At 40.5% G+C, this 20885-nt stretch overlaps 1 protein-coding gene across 2 annotated transcripts in view; it reads left to right on the forward strand.

Moving 5' to 3' along the window:
* LOC126337018 (protein nessun dorma-like) overlaps window positions 1–20885 on the forward strand; it is a 176367-nt gene that overhangs the window by 111735 nt on the left and 43747 nt on the right. The window contains exon 4 of one of the 2 annotated variants that reach the window (XM_050001284.1): window positions 17220–17444. The exons of the other annotated variant lie outside the window; for it this stretch is intronic. Coding sequence (XP_049857241.1) covers window positions 17220–17444 — 225 coding nt within the window. The remainder of the gene's footprint in view (window positions 1–17219; window positions 17445–20885) is intronic. 2 annotated transcript variants of the gene reach the window in all.

A 20885-nucleotide genomic window follows, 5' to 3' on the forward strand; every position in this document is an offset into this window, starting at 1 on the left:
GAGATTAAGATATGTGAACGCAAGATAAGCAGTCTCGCAGATGCGTATGACTTAGTTGTGATGGCAGATTCAATTGAAAGCTTGCAAAGTAATATTTCAGAGCTAGATCAGAAGTGTAAGTACTACGGTATGAAGATTAGCATCTCCAAAACGAAAGTAATGTCAGTGGGAAAGAAATATAAACGGATTGAGTGATATAAACGGATGCAGTGATCGCTCAGCTACGATCTACTCTTCTGCAATAAGGAAGTCAGTTCCAAGACTAAGTCATCTGTGCATCATTCAAGCTTTTGACTAACTTTGTTGTATGGGAGCAAAAGCTGGGTGGATTCGGGTTACCTTATCAATAAGGTTGAGGTTACGGATATGAAAGTAGCTAGGGTGATTGCAGGTACTAGTAAATGGGATTAAAGGCAGGAGGGTGTCCACAGTGAGGAAATCAAAGAAAAACTGGGAATGAACTCTATAGATGTAGCAGTCAGGGCGAACAGGCTTAGATAATGGGGTCATGTTACATGCATGAGATAAGCAAGGTTACCCAAGCAACTCATGGGTTCGGCAGTAGAGGGTAGGAGGAGTCGGGGTAGACCAAGGAGAAGGTACCTGGATTCGGTTAAGAATGATTTTGAAGTAATAGGCTTAACATCAGAGGAGGCGTCAATGTTAGCACTGAATAGGGGATCATGGAGGAATTTTATAAGGAGGGCTATGCTCCAGACTGAATGCTGAAAGGCATAATCAGTCTTAGATGATGATAATGATGATGATGACTGCCACATGTGGGAAGATTTCTTCACGAAAAATATTTGTTGTCATGCATTAATTTCCTTTGAATTTCTTTGCTTAATATAGTTTATAATATGAATCATCCTTGCAGATATTGTATATCACATTGTATTTATCTTGAGGATCACATCTTACTCACTCATGTGATTTCTTCTATTATATAAAAACTCTGATCCATGTATACATATATTTATGTAATGCTTAAGCTTTCAGTTCATTAGAACACTTGCAATATTATTTGTTTCCATTTAAGCAGTACATATGAACAAAGTACATTCATAAATTCCAAACTTTGCAGCTTATTACAACATTCAAAACACAATTGTCTTGACTATGTAACCCAAAGTTACCTCTAAAGGTATTATTTGCATCGAAATGTGTCTGCCTAATAGTGTTAATACGTAGATATGTTTTTCATGTTGTAAGCGTTTCTGTAACATGTACATGAGGTTGAAATGGTGAATGACCTCAGCATTCAACTAGATAAACGTGGAGGAACAGAGTAAAAAACCACACTCAGGCTGGCTGGCAGAAGCAATTCAAAGCAACAGGGAATTGACATGAGATGGCTCTTATATTCACAAGTCTGGCACACAGTGAGCAGATGTGAAACAATACTAACAAAGAGATAGAGGGGCTGGCCAGTACTTACCTCAGCTCAGTACAGCCGATAGAAACACAAAAAACAACTGAAAATTTAAGTTCCTAGCTTTCGTAATAAATGTTCCTTCATCAGGGAGGAGAGAGGGGAAAGAAAGGAAAGAAGGGAAAGTGGATTTAGTTACTCACAACGCAGGTTATGAAGCAACAGGGAGGGTAGCAAGGATGGAGGCATGGAACAGAGTAAAAAACCACACTCAGGCTGGCTGGCAGAAGCAATTCAAAGCAACAGGGAATTGACCTGAACCATGCCTCCATCCTTGCTACCCTCCCTGTTTTCCTTTTCTTTTCCTTTCCTCAGATCCAGTGTTGCCTCCCAGTCCTTCTTGAAGAACATCCCAACAACCCCCGACATCACCCCAGCTGAATCCCGTGCCATTAAGGAGCTGAAAACAGACCGCTCTATTGTAATCCTCCCAGCGGATAAAGGCTCCACAACTGTGGTCTTGACCGTGTGGAGTATATGGCAGAAGGACTGCGTCAACTCTCCGACACCTCAACCTACAAAGCTGTTACCCAGGATCCCATTCCCTCCATCCAGACTGAGCTGCAGAAAATCCTAAAAATCCAAGGTCCCTCACAAGGCCTCACAACGGCTTCCATAGACTTACTCACTCCACCTGAGCCACGTACCCCTACCTTCTACCTATTACCCAAAATCCACAAAGAGAACCATCCTGGCCGTCCCATTGTTACAGGCTTCAAAGGCCCAACAGAACATATCTCAGCTCTGGTAGACCAACACCCCTAACCTATCACCCGCACACTACCATCCTACATCAAGGACACAAACCAATTCCTAGAACGCCTCAAATCCATTCCCACCTGAAACCTTTCTTGTCACCATAGATGCTACATCCCTTTACACAAACATCCCACACACCCATGGTCTCTCTGCCCTTGAGCACTACCTCTCTCAACGCCCACCCGAAGATCTTCAAAAAACCTCGTTCCTTATCACAGTTACCAACTTCATCCTCACCCATAATTACTTCAATTTTGAAGGCCAGACCTACAAACAAATCAGGGGAACTGCCGTGGGAACCAGGCTGGCTCCGTCCTATGCCAACCTCTTTATGGGCCACATGGAGGAGGCTTTCTTGAAAACCCAACAGCTGCTTCCCCTGGCCTGGTATAGGTTTATAGATGACATCTTTGTATTCTGGACTCATGGTGAAGAAACACTCCTTAATTTCCTCCATAACCTCAACTCCTTTTCGAATCTGAATTTCACCTGATCCTTCTCCAAACCCCAAGCCACCTTCCTGGATGTTGACCTTCATCTTGTTGAAGCTCACATCCACACCTCTGTCCATATCAAACCCACAAACAAACAACAGTACCTTCACTTCGATAGCTGCCATCCATTCCACATCAAACGCTCCCTTCCCTACAGCCTAGGTACTCGTGGCAAACGTATCTGCTCCAGTGACGAATCCCTCAACAATTACACCAATAACCTGACCAGTGCTTTCCTCTCCCGCAACTATCCTGCAGACCTTGTCCACAAACAATCTCCCGAGCAATACATTCCTCCCCATCCAACAACAATGTTCCTACCCTCAGACCACACAGAAGCATCCCCCTTGTCACCCAATATTATCCTGGCCTCGAATACGTCAATAAATTACTCCGCCAGGGATATGACTTTCTCAAGTCAACCCCTGAAATGAGATCATCCCTTGACAAAATTCTCCCCACACCACCCAGAGTTGCCTTTCGTCACCCCCCTAACCTCCGTAACATCCTTGTTAAACCCTACAATATTCCCAGACTACCTTCTCTACCTAGCGGTTCTTACCCCTTTAACCGACCCTGCTGCAAAACCTGCCCCATGCATCCCCCGACAACCACCTACTCCAGCCCCGCTACTGGTAAAATATACACAATTCAAGGCAGCGCCACGTGTGAAACTACACATGTCATTTATCAGCTGACATGCCTGCACTGCACAGCCTTTTACATTGGTATGACAACAAAACTGCTACACCGTATGTGCCATTTGGCTTCTCCCACCCAACACCAGTTCCTCTGAACTGCGGAGATGGGAACTTGCACTCCAGCACATCCTTTCATCCTGCCATTCCCCTGGACTGAACCTACGTTAAACAACCTCACTCTCATTTACTCTTCAGTCTTCTCCTCTTTCCCTTTCCTCTTTAGCCATTCATGCATCTTTTCATCCTACATCTTTATACTATATACCTCTTTACTTCTGTATGCATCCTCTTTGGTTTGAAGCCTTTGGCTTCCCTCTGACAACCATGACTCCATCCTTGCTACCCTTCCTGTTTTCCTTTCCCTGAAAAGAACCATGCCTCCATCCTTGCTACCCTCCCTGTTTTTCTTTCCCTGTTGCTTCATAACCTGGGTTGTGAGTAACTAAATCCACTTTCCCTTCTTCCCTTTCTTTCCCCTCTCTCCTCCCTGATGAACATTTATTCCGAAAGCTAGGACCTTTAATTTTCGGTTGTTTGTTGTGTTTCTATCGGCTGTACTGAGCTGAGGTAAGTACTGGCCAGCCCCTCTATCTCTTTGTTAGTATTGTTTCACATCTTTATATGAGATTTTCCATTAATTATTTACACAGTGAGCAGACACATTTTTAAAATAATACCATAAAATTGCCCATTTGAATTACATTATAATATCTTGTACCCATGTTCAGATACATTGTGAGCGTGTTTGCTCAATGTTAAAATGAGTACAAATTTTAATTAGCTTAATGTAAATTTATAATTTTGGAACATTGGATTCCCCTGGATTGGTTCTAGTGTTGAGTGCATCCAGTAGTATGCTGTAGAAATTTTAATACAACTGTCTGGGGGTAAACTCGACCTTTTTTCATATATGGGGAAATTCAGTTGATTGGAAATAAATAGATTGTAATAAACCTCAGTTAAAATACCTTAAATCAGTATTAGGATCTATGTAGTTTATTTGTTTTAGTCCATTAAAACCCCAGAGGCAAGCTTGCTTACACATACATCCCAAAATGTTCTTTACAACTTTGATCAGGTGTATTTCAGAAACGGGAATAGGTAGAACTGTGCAGTTTGTGGCATGATGCTCACACACACCTGAAGCTGTTTTCCCTCCTTTGTTAGTTATTGATTGGTCATCCACAACAGCTGGCACAGTATGTAGAATGCTTGGTACAGCCAGATCTGATACCCAGGTGCTGCAAACTCCATTAGGAACATTTTTTTTTTTTTTTTTTTTTTTCCCCTTTGGGTGGGACCTGCAGGAACTGTGAGCTCACATCAGAGCAGCAACAGCAAACACTAATGAGCACTTGCTAGGCCAGACATAATATTGGAAATTCACTTAGATATCCTTTGTGTTGCAGATGGCACACACGTGCAAGGAGACCATACCAACCCCCCCACCTGTTCCATCTTCCACCTTTCATGACAATCAAGATTTTTATCTGTGTCTCAAAGATTTTCAAAGTAATTTAAGGCACCTATTTGTTACAAATTTAAAAATTATGAAGCAATTTATCCCAAATTAGAGGTTCATTTTATGTGTATTGGTATGCTTTAACTGAAAGGGTATTTTCCCAAATAAGTAATTTATGGAGCAGTTACAGAACAAAGTCTGTTGTAGAAACTACAAAAGCAGTGTTGGTGATGAGTGAATTATGATGAAATTTGAGTTGAATGTTTTCATATGCTGTTGAAGAATTCAGACACACTGAAAAATATTTACAGCACTGATAAATACTGTATGCTCACACTCCTCATATTAGTAGTTGCTAATAAAACATAAATTAATGTACTTTTTGGAACAAATTAAAATGATAGTTTGCATTCATTACATTTAATAAAGGCTTTCTTTGCAGTATCAAACTTTTTTATATTTCCCAACTTTTTCTAGAAAAATATGGTTACTTCAAAACACTGAACTCTGTTAAGCAGCTGCTAGAACCCTAAGTGTGTAGGAATATGTCACAAACCCCATGTTTCTACCTCTCCCCATTTTTGAAGTTAATTTAGGAACACCACGTATTTTCCATACTTATTTATTGAGACAATGAAACTCCGTTGACGATTAGCGATCACATGCACTGCAGTGCTAACCTGCCTGCCAGGCAACTAAATATTTTAAATGTCATTTGCTTTCTACTCGAGAAACTGAATTAACACTTACTTAATTTATGTTCATATTACTTACTGCAAACTAGTACTGTGTTTGAATGTGAATGTCTGTATAATGTTCCCTGTGGTAAACTTATCATCTACAAACAGTGTGTGCCTGGAAAACTAATCCAATTTGACCCAGATGTCTGGGGTTTTTGAAGTTTTTGTCTGGGATCGGCAATCTAAATGGCGACAGGTCTACCCCGGCGATAAATCACCTTAGTTGGTTAACCGTTAATGACACCTGATACAACTTAATCCACAACAATATGTGAATTAGTTTTAACCTTCAAATACAACGTACAGTCACGTGTGGAGTCTAGAAGTGCCCCAACAGTGTAGGTATGCTTACAAGTAATTACTGGAAATAACTTAGATATTTTTATATTTACATAATAAAAAACAACATATTTATTATAATTAATGGAAAATCTCGTATAAAGATGTGAAACAAATACTAACAAAGGGACAGAGGGGCTGGCCAGTACTTACCTCAGCTCAGTACAGCTGATAGATACACAAAAAACAACCGAAAATTTACATTCCTAGCTTTCGGAATAAATATTCCTTCATCAGGGAGGAGAGAGGGGATGGAAAGGGAAGAAGGGAAAGTGGATTTAGTTACTCACAACCCAGGTTATGAAGCAACAGGGACAGGAAAACAGGGAGGGCCGTGTGCCATCGCCCGCTCTGCCTGTGAGTGGACATGAGGCTGCTCCTTCAGCAAGGTCCGAGCAGGCACACGGGGGGAGGGGTTTATTAGTTATTGGGAGCTCCAACGTTAGTCGGGCGATGGAGCCCCTTAGGGAAATAGCGGAAAGGTCGGGGAAGAAGGCCAGTGTTCACTCGTGTCTGTTTGCCGGGGGGTCTCATCCGAGATGTGGAGGAGGCCCTACCGGCGGCGATAGAGAGCACTGGGTGCACCCGACTGCAAATTGTTGCTCATGTCAGCACCAATGACTCCTGCCGTCTGGGTTCAGAGGTCATCCTCAGTTCGTACAGGCGGTTGGCAGAGTTGGTGAAGGCGGAAAGCCTCGCTCGCGGGGTGGAATCAGAGCTAACTATTTGTAGTATCGTTCCCAGAACCGATCGCGGTCCTCTGGTTTGGAGCCGAGTGGAAGGCTTAAACCAGAGGCTCAGACGATTCTGCGGAGAGCTGGGGTGCAAATTTCTCGACCTCCGCTATCGGGTGGAGAAATGTAGGGTCACCCTGAATAGGTCAGGCGTGCACTACACACCGTAAGCGGCTACGAGGGTAGCGGAGTACGTGTGGAGTGCACATGGGGTTTTTTTAGGTTAGAGAATTCCCTCCCTAGGCCCGACAAGACGCCTCCTGAGACGCGGCAAGGCAGGAGTAGGCAAAATGCAACAGGGAATAACAATATTAATGTGCTAATAGTAAACTGCAGGAGTGTCTATAGAAAGGACCCAGAACTGGTCTCATTAATAAACGGTCACAACGCCCATATAGTACTAGGGACAGAAAGTTGGCTGAAACCACATGTAAACAGTAATGAAATCCTAAACTCAGATTGGAATGTATACCGCAGACAGGCTGGACAATCAAGGGGGAGGCATGTTTATAGCGATAAGAAGTGCAATAGTATCGAAGGAAATGGACGGAGATTCGAATTGTGAAATGATTTGGGTGAAGGTCACGGTTAAAGCAGGCTCAGACATGGTAATTGGATGTCTCTATAGGCCCTCGGGCTCAGCAGCTGTTGTGGCTCAGCACCTGAAGAATAATTTGGAAAATATTTCGAGTAGATTTCCCCACCATGTTATAGTTCTGGGTGGAGATTTTAATTTGCCGGATATAGACTGGGAGACTCAAACGTTCATAACGGGTGGCAGGGACAAAGAATCCAGTGAAATATTTTAAAGTGCTTTATCTGAAAACTACCTTGAGCAGTTAAACAGAGAACCGACTCGTGGCGATAACATATTAGACCTTCTGGTGACAAACAGACCCGAACTATTTGAATCAGTTAATGCAGAGCAGGGAATCAGCAATCATAAAGCGGTTACTGCATTGATGATTTCAGCCGTAAATAGAAATATTAAAAAAGGTAGGAAGATTTTTCTGTTTAGCAAAAGTGACAAAAAGCAGATTACAGAGTACCTGATGGCTCAACACAAAAGTTTTGTCTCAAGTACAGATAGTGTTGAGGATCAGTGGACAAGGTTCAAAACCATCGTATAATATGCGTTAGATGAGTAAGTGCCAAGCAAGATTGTAAGAGATGGAAAAGAGCCACCGTGGTACAACAACCGAGTTAGAAAACTGCTGCGGAAGCAAAGGGAACTTCACAGCAAACATAAACATAGCCAAAGCCTTGCAGACAAACAAAAATTACACGAAGCGAAATGTAGTGTGAGGAGGGCTATGCGAGAGGCTTTCAATGAATTCGAAAGTAAAGTTCTATGTACTGACTTGGCAGAAAATCCTAAGAAATTTTGGTCCTATGTCAAAGCGGTAGGTGGATCAAAACTAAATGTCCAGACACTCTGTGACCAAAATGGTACTGAAACAGAGGATGACAGACTAAAGGCCGAAATACTAAATGTCTTCTTCCAAAGCTGTTTCACAGAGGAAGACTGCACTGTGCTTCCTTCTCTAGATTGTCGCACAGTTGACAAAATGGTAGATATCGAAATAGACGACAGAGGGATAGAGAAACAATTAAAATCGCTCAAAAGAGGAAAGGCTGCTGGTCCTGATGGGATACCAGTTCGATTTTACACAGAGTATGCGAAGGAACTTGCCCCCTTCTTGCAGCGGTGTACCGTAGGTCTCTAGAAGAGCGAAGCGTTCCAAAGGATTGGAAAAGGGCACAGGTCATCCCTGTTTTCAAGAAGGGACGTCGAACAGATGTGCAGAACTATAGACCTATATCTCTAACGTCTATCAGTTGTAGAATTTTGGAACACGTATTATGTTAGAGTATAATGTCTTTTCTGGAGACTAGAAATCTACTCTGTAGGAATCAGCATGGGTTTCGAAAAAGACAGTCATTGTGAAACCCAGCTCGCGCTATTCGTCCACGAGACTCAGAGGGCCTTAGACACGGGTTCACAGGTAGATGCCGTGTTTCTTGACTTCCGCAAGGCGTTTGACACAGTTCCCCACAGTCGTTTAATGAACAAAGTAAGACCATATGGACTATCAGACCAATTGTGTGATTGTTTTGAAGAGTTCCTACACAACAGAACGCAGCATGTCATTCTCAATGGAGAGAAGTCTTCTGAAATAAGACTGATTTCAGGTGTGCCACAGGGGAGTGTCATAGGACCGTTGCTATTCACAATATACATAAATGACCTGGTGGATGACATCAGAAGTTCACTGAGGCTTTTTGCAGATAATGGTGTGGTGTGTCGAGGGGTTGTAACGATGGAGGATTGTACTGAAATGCAGGAGGATCTGCAGCGAATTGACTCATGGTGCAGGGAATGGCAGTTGAATCTCAATGTAGACAAGTGTAACATGCTGCGAATACATAGAAAGATAGATCCCTTATCATTTAGCTACAAAATAGCAGGTCAGCAACTGGAAGCAGTTAATTCCATAAATTACCTGGGAGTACGCATTAGGAGTGATTTAAAATGGAATGATCATATAAAGGTTACAGTACGATTGTTCGCCCACTGCTTGAATACTTCTCAGCAGTGTGGGATCCGTACCAGATAGGGTTGATAGAAGAGATAGAGAAGATCCAACGGAGAGCAGCGCACTTCGTTACAGTATCATTTGGTAATCGCGAAAGCGTTACGGAGGTGATGATAAACTCCAGTGGAAGACTCTTTAGGAGAGACGCTCAGTAGCTCGGTACGGGCTTTTGTTGAAGTTTCGAGAACATACCTTCACCGAAGAGTCAAGCAGTATATTGCTCCCTCCTACGTATATCTCGCGAAGAGACCATGAGGATAAAATCAGAGAGATTAGAGCCCACACAGAAGCATACCGACAATCCTTCTTTCCACGTACAATATGAGACTGGAATAGAAGGGAGAGCCGATAGAGGTACTCAGGGTACCCTCCGCCACACACCGACAGGTGGCTTGCGGAGTATGGCTGTAGATGTAGATGTAGATGTAGATGTAGATGTAGAGGGTAGCAAGGATGGAGGCATGGTTGTCAGAGGGAAGCCAAAGATATGAAGGAACATTTATTCCGAAAGCTAGGAATGTAAATTTTCGGTTGTTTTTTGTGTATTTATCAGCTGTACTGAGCTGAGGTACGTACTGGCCAGCCCCTCTAACATATTTATTATGTCAGTTGTTTGTTGTGCTTACATTAATCAGTCTTATCAGAAACTTTAAGCCATTTACAAAAACATGTCATTTTGGTTTTCTGTTTATATAGCTCAGTTAAAATGGCATAAAAATCAACAGATACTAACCTCTCACTAAACTTATATCAAATCCAAGGCATCAACTCCTCCCTTAGTCACATTGTAAAAGTCTATAATTGCAGGTTTCTTCGACTGTTGATTTACAGACACGTTGTGATGCATGGAAGTTAGTAAAACTACACTTTTATATGTTAAAAAATATATCGGCTAAACCACTTGTTTACAGTGTAAAACACTAAGATCTTAGTGTTCGGCACTATAAACAAGTGGTTGAGCCGATATATTTTTTTTAACATTGTCATTCACAACCACGACCTCTCATCCAGTATGGATAAAATCAAAGTACACTTTTATACGTCTTTGGAACGAATGATACCAAGGTCTTGTCCCGAACAAATCCAAATAATGATGATTCAGTGGGTCTTCTTTTATCAGGCAAAATCTGATGAGGAATTTCTCGTTTGTTTTTTTATACAGTACCCATGTATGTTAGTCCTTGTTTCAATAATTCATCTACTAACTCAACAGACATAAACCAACTGTTTCCAGTGGTATTCCTATTAGTTCGATAAAATGGCTCTGCAAGTTTTAGGATATCCTGTGTTGGCACTGCGAAAGGGATATTTCTTTGGGTAAGCAGTGTTCCAGAGTATATAAACGTATTATGTACGTAATGAGTTATCGCATCGCAAATACACTGCATTTTCAGGCCATATTTTCCAGGTTTACTTTTGATAAACATTCTGAATGAGCACCTTCCTCGAAATTTTACCAACATTTCGTCAACACACAAATATTCTGAACAAGAATAGTTCGCGCTACAATTGTTAATAAACTGTTCAAAAATTCCTCGTATCAAAGCCAGTTTATCTGTAGATTTTCTTTCTTCTTGAATGCTGATGTTATCAAAGGTTACATTGAAATGAATGAATAAAAATATGTTTATCCTCATTACACCTCGAAAAATGTCTCTTCCAGTAAAATCAGTCGCCCGTAGCGGTATAACATTTTCATGATGTAACTTGGAATATCGATGTAAACAGAAGTAATCCAAGGTAAGCTCGTAACTCACAGCAATCAATGGAGTGCGCCAACAATGGAAATTATAAACCGAAAATGTAGCGTGGCGTCTGCTGAGACCCCACCCGTGTAGTTAAAGGTTAAGTGATGAAAAGAAAAGTTGTCCTCATCTCTGCGTAATTAATTGACTATGTACAATGCTTATTTTAAATTTGGTGTACCCTCTGAGATGTCTTCACTTACACTAGGGGGTAGGACTACCCTCTGGCAGAATAATGTAGCACTGCTTTAGTTCAAATAATGAAAATACTACTGGCTGATTTCACTCAGGAGAATGACTGAATAGCTGAGTCATCTAGAACAAAGATGGTTTCAGTTGAAATAATGGATATATGGTTCAACTGACAGAAAATCTACTGACTATTTTCACTTGAAAAGAAAGAATGAATAATAATCCAATGGACACACAAAGTTAAAACTGACTGACTTAACTGTTTCCATTTGGTTGCTCCCACAAACTGGTTCATTCGAAAGAATGATTGAATGAATAGTCTGACTAACTGATAAACTGTTTTCGTTGGTTGCTCCCACAGACTGGTTTCACTCAAAAAAGTGAATGAATAATTCAACTATACATAAAACTACAACCAAATGAGTCGCCTGTTTCCCAACAACCAAATGAATCGAATGGATTTCATTCCGTTGTTCCCGTCACTAGCCTCAGTGGGGTATGAATTCCAGTGACAGGGCTAGAATAGTAAGTTATTTAGCTGTACATTTGTTCTGCAGATCATAATTGTGACCTTTCTAGACTGTGGACAATGTCATCTCCAAAATCACCATCTCCATGCGCTTGGAGATTCAACTCGTAAGTCTTCGCCACTGCCTATTCATAACTGTAAACTCATTACTTTTCTTGTGTCAGATGCAAATGAACTCTACCATCGTAGAAATGAGAGTGAGCACATGAGTTTGCAAGTATAACAGAGGACTCGAGGCTGTGGTGCTACATTAGCAATTGTTGAGAATGATGATGATTACATACCAGTACAATGACTTGACTAGTTAGTAGTAAATATTTTTCTGTTTATTAGTTATTATTATTGTTGTTGTTGTTGTTGTTGTTGTAATTATTATTTTAGTATTATTAGGTGTGATCTGATGTTATGCAAAGCTATTATGTTTCAGTCTTTGGTGTTTCTAAGTAGCTCCCATTTTTTCATGTTCGATTCATTTTCTTTCTTCAGTCCTGTAGGTCCTGGCCAGACACTGACTACATTCCTGCAGTACTTCCCATTTGCTAATTTTTTGCCTCAGAGTTTCTGTTTAAAGGTTTGATGATGGACTTACATGAGCCTTTTCTAAGTCCTTTTTGACCTGATGGATCCAGGGTATAGTTTTTAGTTGTCACTTTTGGTGGCAGTGGTAGTTTTTTTTTTGTGTATGTGGGGAGGGAAGGGGGGGGGTTGTCAGCTGCCCCTACCACTGGTATTTCAAGCCTCCGGCAATGTTATAGAAGGCCTTCATCTTTCATAAGCCCCGCATGAGATTTTCGTATCTCCCACTCGCTACGTGCAAATTATTAGTCCTACAGAAAAAACTGAAGAGGACCTTTGTATAGAAAATGTAATGTAGTTAGATTTTGTACTCAAGTACATTTTCACCAGATGTCACAGTTATTGAGTTCTTGGAGAAAAATATACAAAAGTGACCTTCAACCCCCCCCCCCCCCACCACACACACACACACACACACACACACACACACACACACACACACACACACACACACACACACAAAATTAGTGTTTATAGTATGTTGTTCACGGCACTCCCTCCTACCACTGTACAAATGTTTGCGGTTGCACGTATTATTACCCACATATGACCCTTTTTTATGTTCATTGACTGGCCTAGTTATATCATTGGTTAGTTGTGGACTTACAAATCATAAAACTAACATTTGTGTAAATTTTACTTAACATTTTTGTGAATTATAACAGCAGAAAGTTAAAATTTACATCATTATATACATTTGACCTGACCCCTATAGAACTACTGTGCTTCTAAACGTTAAATTTTGATTGAACTGTCAATGTAATAACCTTTAGTCTGACATTCGCAAAAGTAGTTTTTTGATCATGGTCCTCACGGTAACATTAAAAATTAATGTTAACAAAGTAGCATACTATGCTGGTGGTGTAACAGCCCAATCAGCTGAGACCAAAAAGAGGTTGAATATCGGGAATACCATAGTTCTTGCATTAAAAATTTTTTTGTAGAGTAGTAAGAGGGAGTGCCACAAACAACGTATTAGAAATCCTGGCTGGTGAGGGATGAGTGCGGGGTGGAGGTGCATTTGAAGGTCACTTTTGTACATTTTCCTTGAATAACACGAAAACTGTAGCCTCCAGTGAAAATGTATCATAGTACAAAATTTAACTAGGCCTACATTGAATTTCGTACAAAAAAGTCCTGCTCATTTATTACTTGGGACTAATAGTATGCGAGGAGTGAGTGAGGGGATATGAAAATCTCACATGTGGATTATGAAGGGCAGCTAAGACATTGTGGTTGGCATAAAATAACAGTGGTGAGGACAGCTGAATCACCCTGTATATGTGTAAGTGAATATATATCTGTGTGAATATGTGTGTGTGTGTGTGTGTGTGTGTGTGTGTGTGTGTAAAACTTTTTTAAGGAATACTATAATTTTTTTAAGAATACTTATTCTCTATTCAGAGAATGTTTGACAATTACATTAACATAAACTTCTGAGATGTTACCAAGCACATGATGACAATACCAAGGAAACAGGACACAGGGATGAAGTGCATTATCTGAATGGTGATTAATAATTTTAAAAAAAATTGAAACAGTTAGTGGAAAGAATGATAAGTGACACAACTTTCTATTAGCTGACAAAAGACTAAAGTATGAACAAGTAGCATGCTTTTTGGTTGCAGGACATAAAAATGACATTGTTCTGTACCCTGTATTCATTCATTGGAGCAAATATTTTTTCTCGTGATAGTGTGAAAATACAACTATTTCGTTTGCAGTGAACAAACTTTATAGATTTTTTTGACTGAAGAGTGGACTACAACACTGAACTTTTTCCAGACATTACTCTTCCTGTATTGCAGCGCATTTGCAGTTGTATACACTACATCACTTAATTTTTGTCTTGCACCCTCCACAGCCTGCAACCTCCACAGCCTGGCAGAACACAGGTTAGTTACAGGCCACCTGGTACCAGTAATCATGTTGTTTGCCCTGTCCATGCCACCTTGCAACAGCAAGATCATGCACTCAACTTACTTACTAAGTCATAAGTTGCCTTACACGTGTGCACCTTCAGTAAGAGAGAACAGGTTAACGAGTGGGAAACAGTTGCAGTGCCATTGTTCTCAGACTCGTCATACTCTCATAACTACAGTGCGAATGAAGCAGCCAGTATAGCAGTGACCTAACAGCAGTACATTGAATTCTGAGGTATGCAACCCTCAACATTAGACTCAAACTCATTCCTTTCCCTGGTCTGTAACACCCTCACAGAGTAGTGAAGCAAATATAATTTCAGTTTGTGTTTTTGAAGTTAATTTTATTATCTACTAAATTATTTGCACCCCTGGGTAGGTGATGGGAGATTTCTGTTGTTTGATACCTCATTCCTTTCTGTGCTACATTAAAGATGAGTCAAAGATAAAGGAAATAATTTCTCCTTCTGGTAGTACAATTATGAATGTTAGTTATTTTCGAGCTGTGATTGGTGGTTTGCAAAATCCACTTTGGAAGTAATGGGGAGGGTATGCTTCAATCCAAGCAAACAACTATTCTTAAAGTATGCTGAAGACCTAGCCAAGGCCTTTACAGACTGAAACCAAATTTCTCAGGACTATTATGGTATAGTCTTCTGGGACATGGTAGCCTGAAGAGTTAGTAATTTGAACTTTTGCGGTATTTGTATTAAACTACTGTCTCAACCTTGTCCCAAGACAGGTCACACAGGCCCCATATCCATATACCTGTAACATGCTCCCACTCCTGCTGGTCAGGCACAGGAAGAGCGCTCCTTTAATCGCTCAGTACTATTAAACTAGAGCAACTAAATTACATATCTGCCAGTGAGTGTACGGTGAATAAAGTCCAGCTAGTTCCTATTTTGCCCATTCAATGCCTGTGAGTGCTCAATGTAAAATATATAATCACCATTGATAGTACCTTACTTTTTGTTTATGTCTTGTTTTCACATGTGGACAAAGGAAAGTCAGAAACCTGAGAGCCTTACTTCTCCAAAATTTTATTACATGACCTGATTGTGCATTCCGAGCAATTAAAAGTGGAGTAAAGCACCATGTGCATCAGCTTACTTCAATTCTTGTGCTGTTGCTACATAGACATAGAATACTAGAAACCGTAAATCAGTAAATGGTTGATGTAAAACATGGAAGTCACAATTAATTAATCTTTTTTGTGCTGGAATATTCGACTAATACATAATGAGGACATCATCCTTTGTAATTTTTGGTTCTTTATATTTGTCAGAAATTCTTCCTTCTGACCTTACAGTCCATCTTGCATGGGTACCCGATCGAAAATCTTCTATAACCCATAACTCACTGTTCAACAAACAATTAATTTTTTTTCAGTGACAGAAACAAGCCGCACTGTTTCTGGAAGATATTTTGTCCCTAATTCCAGATGTAATTTCAGAATTTTTGTACCTGCCTCAGTTTCCAAGTGATACTGGTTTCTGTACATGATCACATCAGCCTATGTATCACATAGGAAAACAAAAACATGTATCAGTACACAAATTAATCAACAAAAGAGTAAATAAATGTGAATAAACATATCTAATAATAAATTCTTCCTGACTTCCTGTGATACTTTGCCTCAGGAACATTTACTTATAAGATCCAGCAGGTAGTTCAACAACTGTAATATGTTGACAGTTTTCTTTGTTTTAGAGGTGATTCTAGCTATTTTGTCACACAAAAATAAGTCTTTTATGTGACCCTTTGGTTCTCTCCAAATCATGGGGCACCGAAGAATACGTGACATGATGCTTTTAAGCAGCCTATCAGGAGTATAACACAGGTCAAACAGCAGGGCCCTTTTTTGTCCAGTCACCAACCTCGCACTCAGAATAAAGTTCATATGCTTTTCGAAAGAAGATTAAGTTTTCATTTTTTCTATTTCGTAGTTAACTCACCATAGATATAACAAAAAGAATTTGGGTTATTTATATAGGTATGGGTCATTTCTTCTTCTGAATTTGCAGTAAACACAAATCTTCAAGAACCTACAGCAACTCAATTCATGAGGTAAGGGCTCTCTCACTACTGAGACTGCGTCAAACACGACCCAGTGCGATGCAACCTAAGCATGACGCATCAACCTCCTTCATAATCTAGTAGTAAATGTCGGAACTGAGGATCGTGTGGAATTCCTTGGACATATTTTGTTTGTTTACTAACAGTTACATCCACCAAAAAAATTAAAAACAAAGTAATCAAGCAATTCCAAAGTAACCAACACCCAGCATTTTCAAGTTATTTTATAGATACAGTAGGAGTTCAATAGGCAAAAATGGATTTTGATTTTTAATTCAATAATCATGAATTAGCTAAAAATACCATTCACATTCTTTGTGACAAAAATGCTGTCGACCAATGTAATTAGTTCCATTTTTGTGAGTATATTCTTCATATGAGTGATATGCTGATATATATTCTGTACACCCATGAATTTTTTGTGTCTCGTGTATTACTATCATCAGTAAAGTGGCTTGTGACATTGCAATCTCTTCCCATTATAGCCCACCATTTATTTAGTTGCTAGTAGGAGTACTAGTTCCCACATCACCGTAGTTTTTAAAAGTAATGATGGAAGAACAGCTAACAGCAGAGTCGTATATTAAATTTTGTAAGCATATATTTTCCCATCATTACTAACTCAAACTGACCAAGGTTTTCCTGTGCCCATTAATTATATTTTTTATGAATCCCCACAAAGCTTCCACAATTCTCATAACAATGAGCAAGTGTCAAAATCCTGTACTCTATTTTCCTCCTTGATTCACACAAAGTAGTTGAACTTACAAGAAAACTAATTGGAGATGTTAAATATCTGTTTGTCCTTGTTAATTTCCTCAAAGTGGCACTTAGCAAAGTTACTTTCCTTTCTATCTCTGTTTCATTTTGTAAAATTTTACTTTACCATATGAGAACAAAAGGGATATTTTATTTCAGACTTGAAGTAATGCAGTCCGATGCCATATGCCGTGAGAAATGGGAATACTTACGGGCTCTCTTGCAAGAAGCGAAAGACATAAAACAAAATATGGAATCTCTTGACTCTGAACTCACAGAAGATGGAGAAGTTCCTGTAGAAGTTACCTACTCACTTACAAAATACTATCTGCGATTGAAACAAATCAAGAAAGAGGTTGAAAGTTTTGAAAATCCTGTAACGAGGTTTGGTAGTTTTATATATTATTGAAGTTTATGAATTAGTATTTGAATAATGTTCATGTATAGAACCAGGATTCTTGTTAATGCCAAAATTGTCTCCTCAGCTCATCTGATTTTTCACAAAGTAATTTTTATGGATCACTGGAAAGTACATACATCATGGTTCTGTAAATGAAAAAGTAAAAAAGCATAGGTTTGAAAAACGTAGAGAAAATTGTATAATTGCAACAGCAAAAGGAAAATGTTATTATGTGATTCAAAAATAAACATTTCCTTTGAAAGCAAAACAGATATTAAAACTTTCTGGCAGATGAAAACTGTGTGCTGGACTGGGACTTGAACCCTGATGTGGCACACAGTTTTAATCTGTCTGTATGTTCCAAAACACTGGTCACTCCTTTGCAGAGTGAACAATTCATTCTGAAAGTATGTGGTGGTCACAAAAGAATTCTGTTGCGGACAGAGTTCATGTATGCTACATCAGTGCTGAAAAGTGATGTGTAATTGAAAAATTTGAGAATATTTCCTGAACAATTTGTGGGAGGGTAGTGGGACAATTTAAAGACTTCGGCATACAACAGTGTCCAAATCTGGTAATTAGAAAACTTTGAGACTGAACATACAGTTGCTTGTTCAAGATATAGTTTTGGAGCTTTGACATTACCGTCCTATCTCATTTGTTGGATAATGATAATACTACTACTACTACTAATAATAATAATACACAAGCTGTTCTGTTATTATGGATTGTTATTTCAAAGCACTATATGCCATCTGTGGTGACAGAAATCTTAGATTACCAAATTCTAGCTCTATTTCAACACTTACCTTGAATGTAGACTGTGTTGGTTAAGATGTTCACTATTAATAAACTTAAACATCTCTACAACTTTCATCTATCCAGAAGTACACTAATCAGAAAAATATTGTTAGTAAATGCAGTCCTTCCGAAAATTAAGTTTGATACAATCAATACAGTACATTTCACATATGAGGTCTTGAGTCACAGAAACACACAGTGAAAAGGATATTAGAAATACAAAATATTTTGCACAAAATCCTTCCTCAGAACACACACACACACACACACACACACACACACACACACACACACACACACACACACCTGTGCACATACACTACTACTGTCTCTGACTGCTGAGGCCCAATTGAGTTTTACATGAGCAACAATATGCTAAGGTGGGTGGTGAGGGTAAGGAGGTGGCATAGGTTGAGGAGGGGAAGGGACAGCAGGGCAGAGGTTCAGAAAGATGCTATCTGTGGAAGTTTGCAGGGACGTAATGGTGACTGGATAGGGCTATTAGGTGCAGCATCACAAGAGTGTTTTGGGAGATGGGGGGGGGGGGGGGGGGGAGAAGACTTAGTGAAAAGAGGAATGGGCTTGTAGGGGTATTGGCGAGATAGAAGGGGTGTGTGTGTGTGTGTGTGTGTGCGTGTGTGTGTGCGCGCGCGCTGTAAAGGCCCAGGTAAGAGGATAGGGACTAATAAAATGGATATGTTGTAGCAAGATTTTGCACGTGCACAACTCGGAAAAGCTGGTGTAAGTGGGAAGAATCCAAATGGCACATTCTGTGTAACAGTGCACATTGTGTTGGGCAGCATTTTCATCAAGTGGGTGGTCCAGTTGGCCTCTGGCCACAGCTAGTGGTTGTCATTCGTGTGGACAGGTAGCTTGTTAGTTGTTATGCCCACATACAATGCAGAACAGTGATTGCAGCTATGTTTGTAGATCACATGGCTGCTGACATCAATGACCCTGACTTTGGTGGGGCAGGAGGTGCCTGTGGCAGAACTGAAGTAGTTGATAGTAGGCAGACCTCGCATGTATATCTGTTACAGAGAAATGAGACCTGAGGCAAGGGGTTAGGAACACGGCTGGAGTAGGGATGGGCGAGAATACTGTGTAGGTTTGGTGAACAACGGAATACCACTGTGGGAGGGGTAGGGAGGATAGAGATCTGTATCCGGACGAAGTGGAGTGGGTAATTTTGGTCTGTGAAGGCCACGGTGAGACTGTTGCCTTATTTGGAGGCAGATTGCTTGTCACTACAGATGCCCCAACTGTGAGTGGCTAGGTTGTATGGAAAATACTTGTTAGTGTGGGAATAGGTGGCACCTGTCAAAATTGAGGTATTCTTGGTGGTTGGTAGATTCTATGTGGACAAAGATACTGATGTAGCCATCCTTGAGGTGGGGTGAATGGGAGTATCGAGAAAGATGGCCCTTGTGCTGAGGAAGCCAAGGTGAAGCGAATAGGGCTGGAAGTGTAGAGGTACTGGACGAATTTGGATCGGATGTCCTCATTCTTGGTCCAAATTGTAAAGATGTTATCAGTGAATCAGAACCAGATGATAGGTTTGGTATTCTGGGAGATTAAGAAGGATTCCTCTACATGGTTCATGAATAGGTTAGCATAGGGTTTGGTATTCTGGGAGATTATGAAGGATTCCTCTACATGGTTCATGAATAGGTTAGCATAGGATGGTGCCATGGACGTACTCATTGCCTTACCACGTATTTGTTTTAGGTAATGCCTTCAGAGGAGAAGTAATTGCGGGTGAGGATATAGTTGGTAATGGTGACTAGAAAGAAAGTTGTAGGTTTGGAGTCAGTTGGGCTTTGAGAAAGTTAGTGTTGAATAGTGGTAAGGCCATGGGTGTTTGGCAGATGTTCTCTATGTGGAGGCACAGTAACCATAAATAAAGGAGTGTTCTGGGTGGTTGGTTTTATGAACTCCAGAAAGCATGTAGAAGGTAGGTGTGTGGGCAGTTATGGGGGGTGAGTTGGGCGGAAGAGGTTCTGGGATGAACCTAAAGATTTGATGGGAGACTGGAGATCCTGCTGGATTTCTGGGAATGGGGCCATTGTGGCAGGATATGTAGGTGGAAGTATCTGATAGCCAGCAGAGTCCCCCCCCCCAGTTAATTCCTGTAGTCCATAACCATAGTGGTGGAGCTGTAGTTGGCTGGTAGTTTTATAATGTTAGAATCGGTTTTTAGGTGGTAAATTGTGGGTAATTCTGCAGTTGTGGGATTGGTTTCCACGTTTAGGGATTTGAAGAGTGATGGTTGGGCAAGGTTAGAGTTAGAAAATTCTGGAAACTTTGCAGGAGGGCAGCTGGGTGGATCACAGTTGGCTGTAGGAGTAAACTGAGTCAGGCATCCATACTCAAACTCTATCCAAATCTACTATTGAACCCTCCATGACTTCCACCCACTACCACAACAGACAATACAGGGCAGATAACCACTATCGAACTGCCAGTAAAATCTAGCCTGACCAAGATGGTGGTGATAGCCATTCTGCATCAGATCTGGAGTTGGGAAAAGAGACACCAAACAGCCCATGATAAAACACTGTATCCCAACTGGGGATCATCAGCCAATTAGCCAGTGCTCATATAATGTGTCGCCAGGTGAATGA

Source organism: Schistocerca gregaria, chromosome 2, assembly GCF_023897955.1.
Source record: "Schistocerca gregaria isolate iqSchGreg1 chromosome 2, iqSchGreg1.2, whole genome shotgun sequence".
Lineage (NCBI taxonomy): Eukaryota > Metazoa > Arthropoda > Insecta > Orthoptera > Acrididae > Schistocerca > Schistocerca gregaria.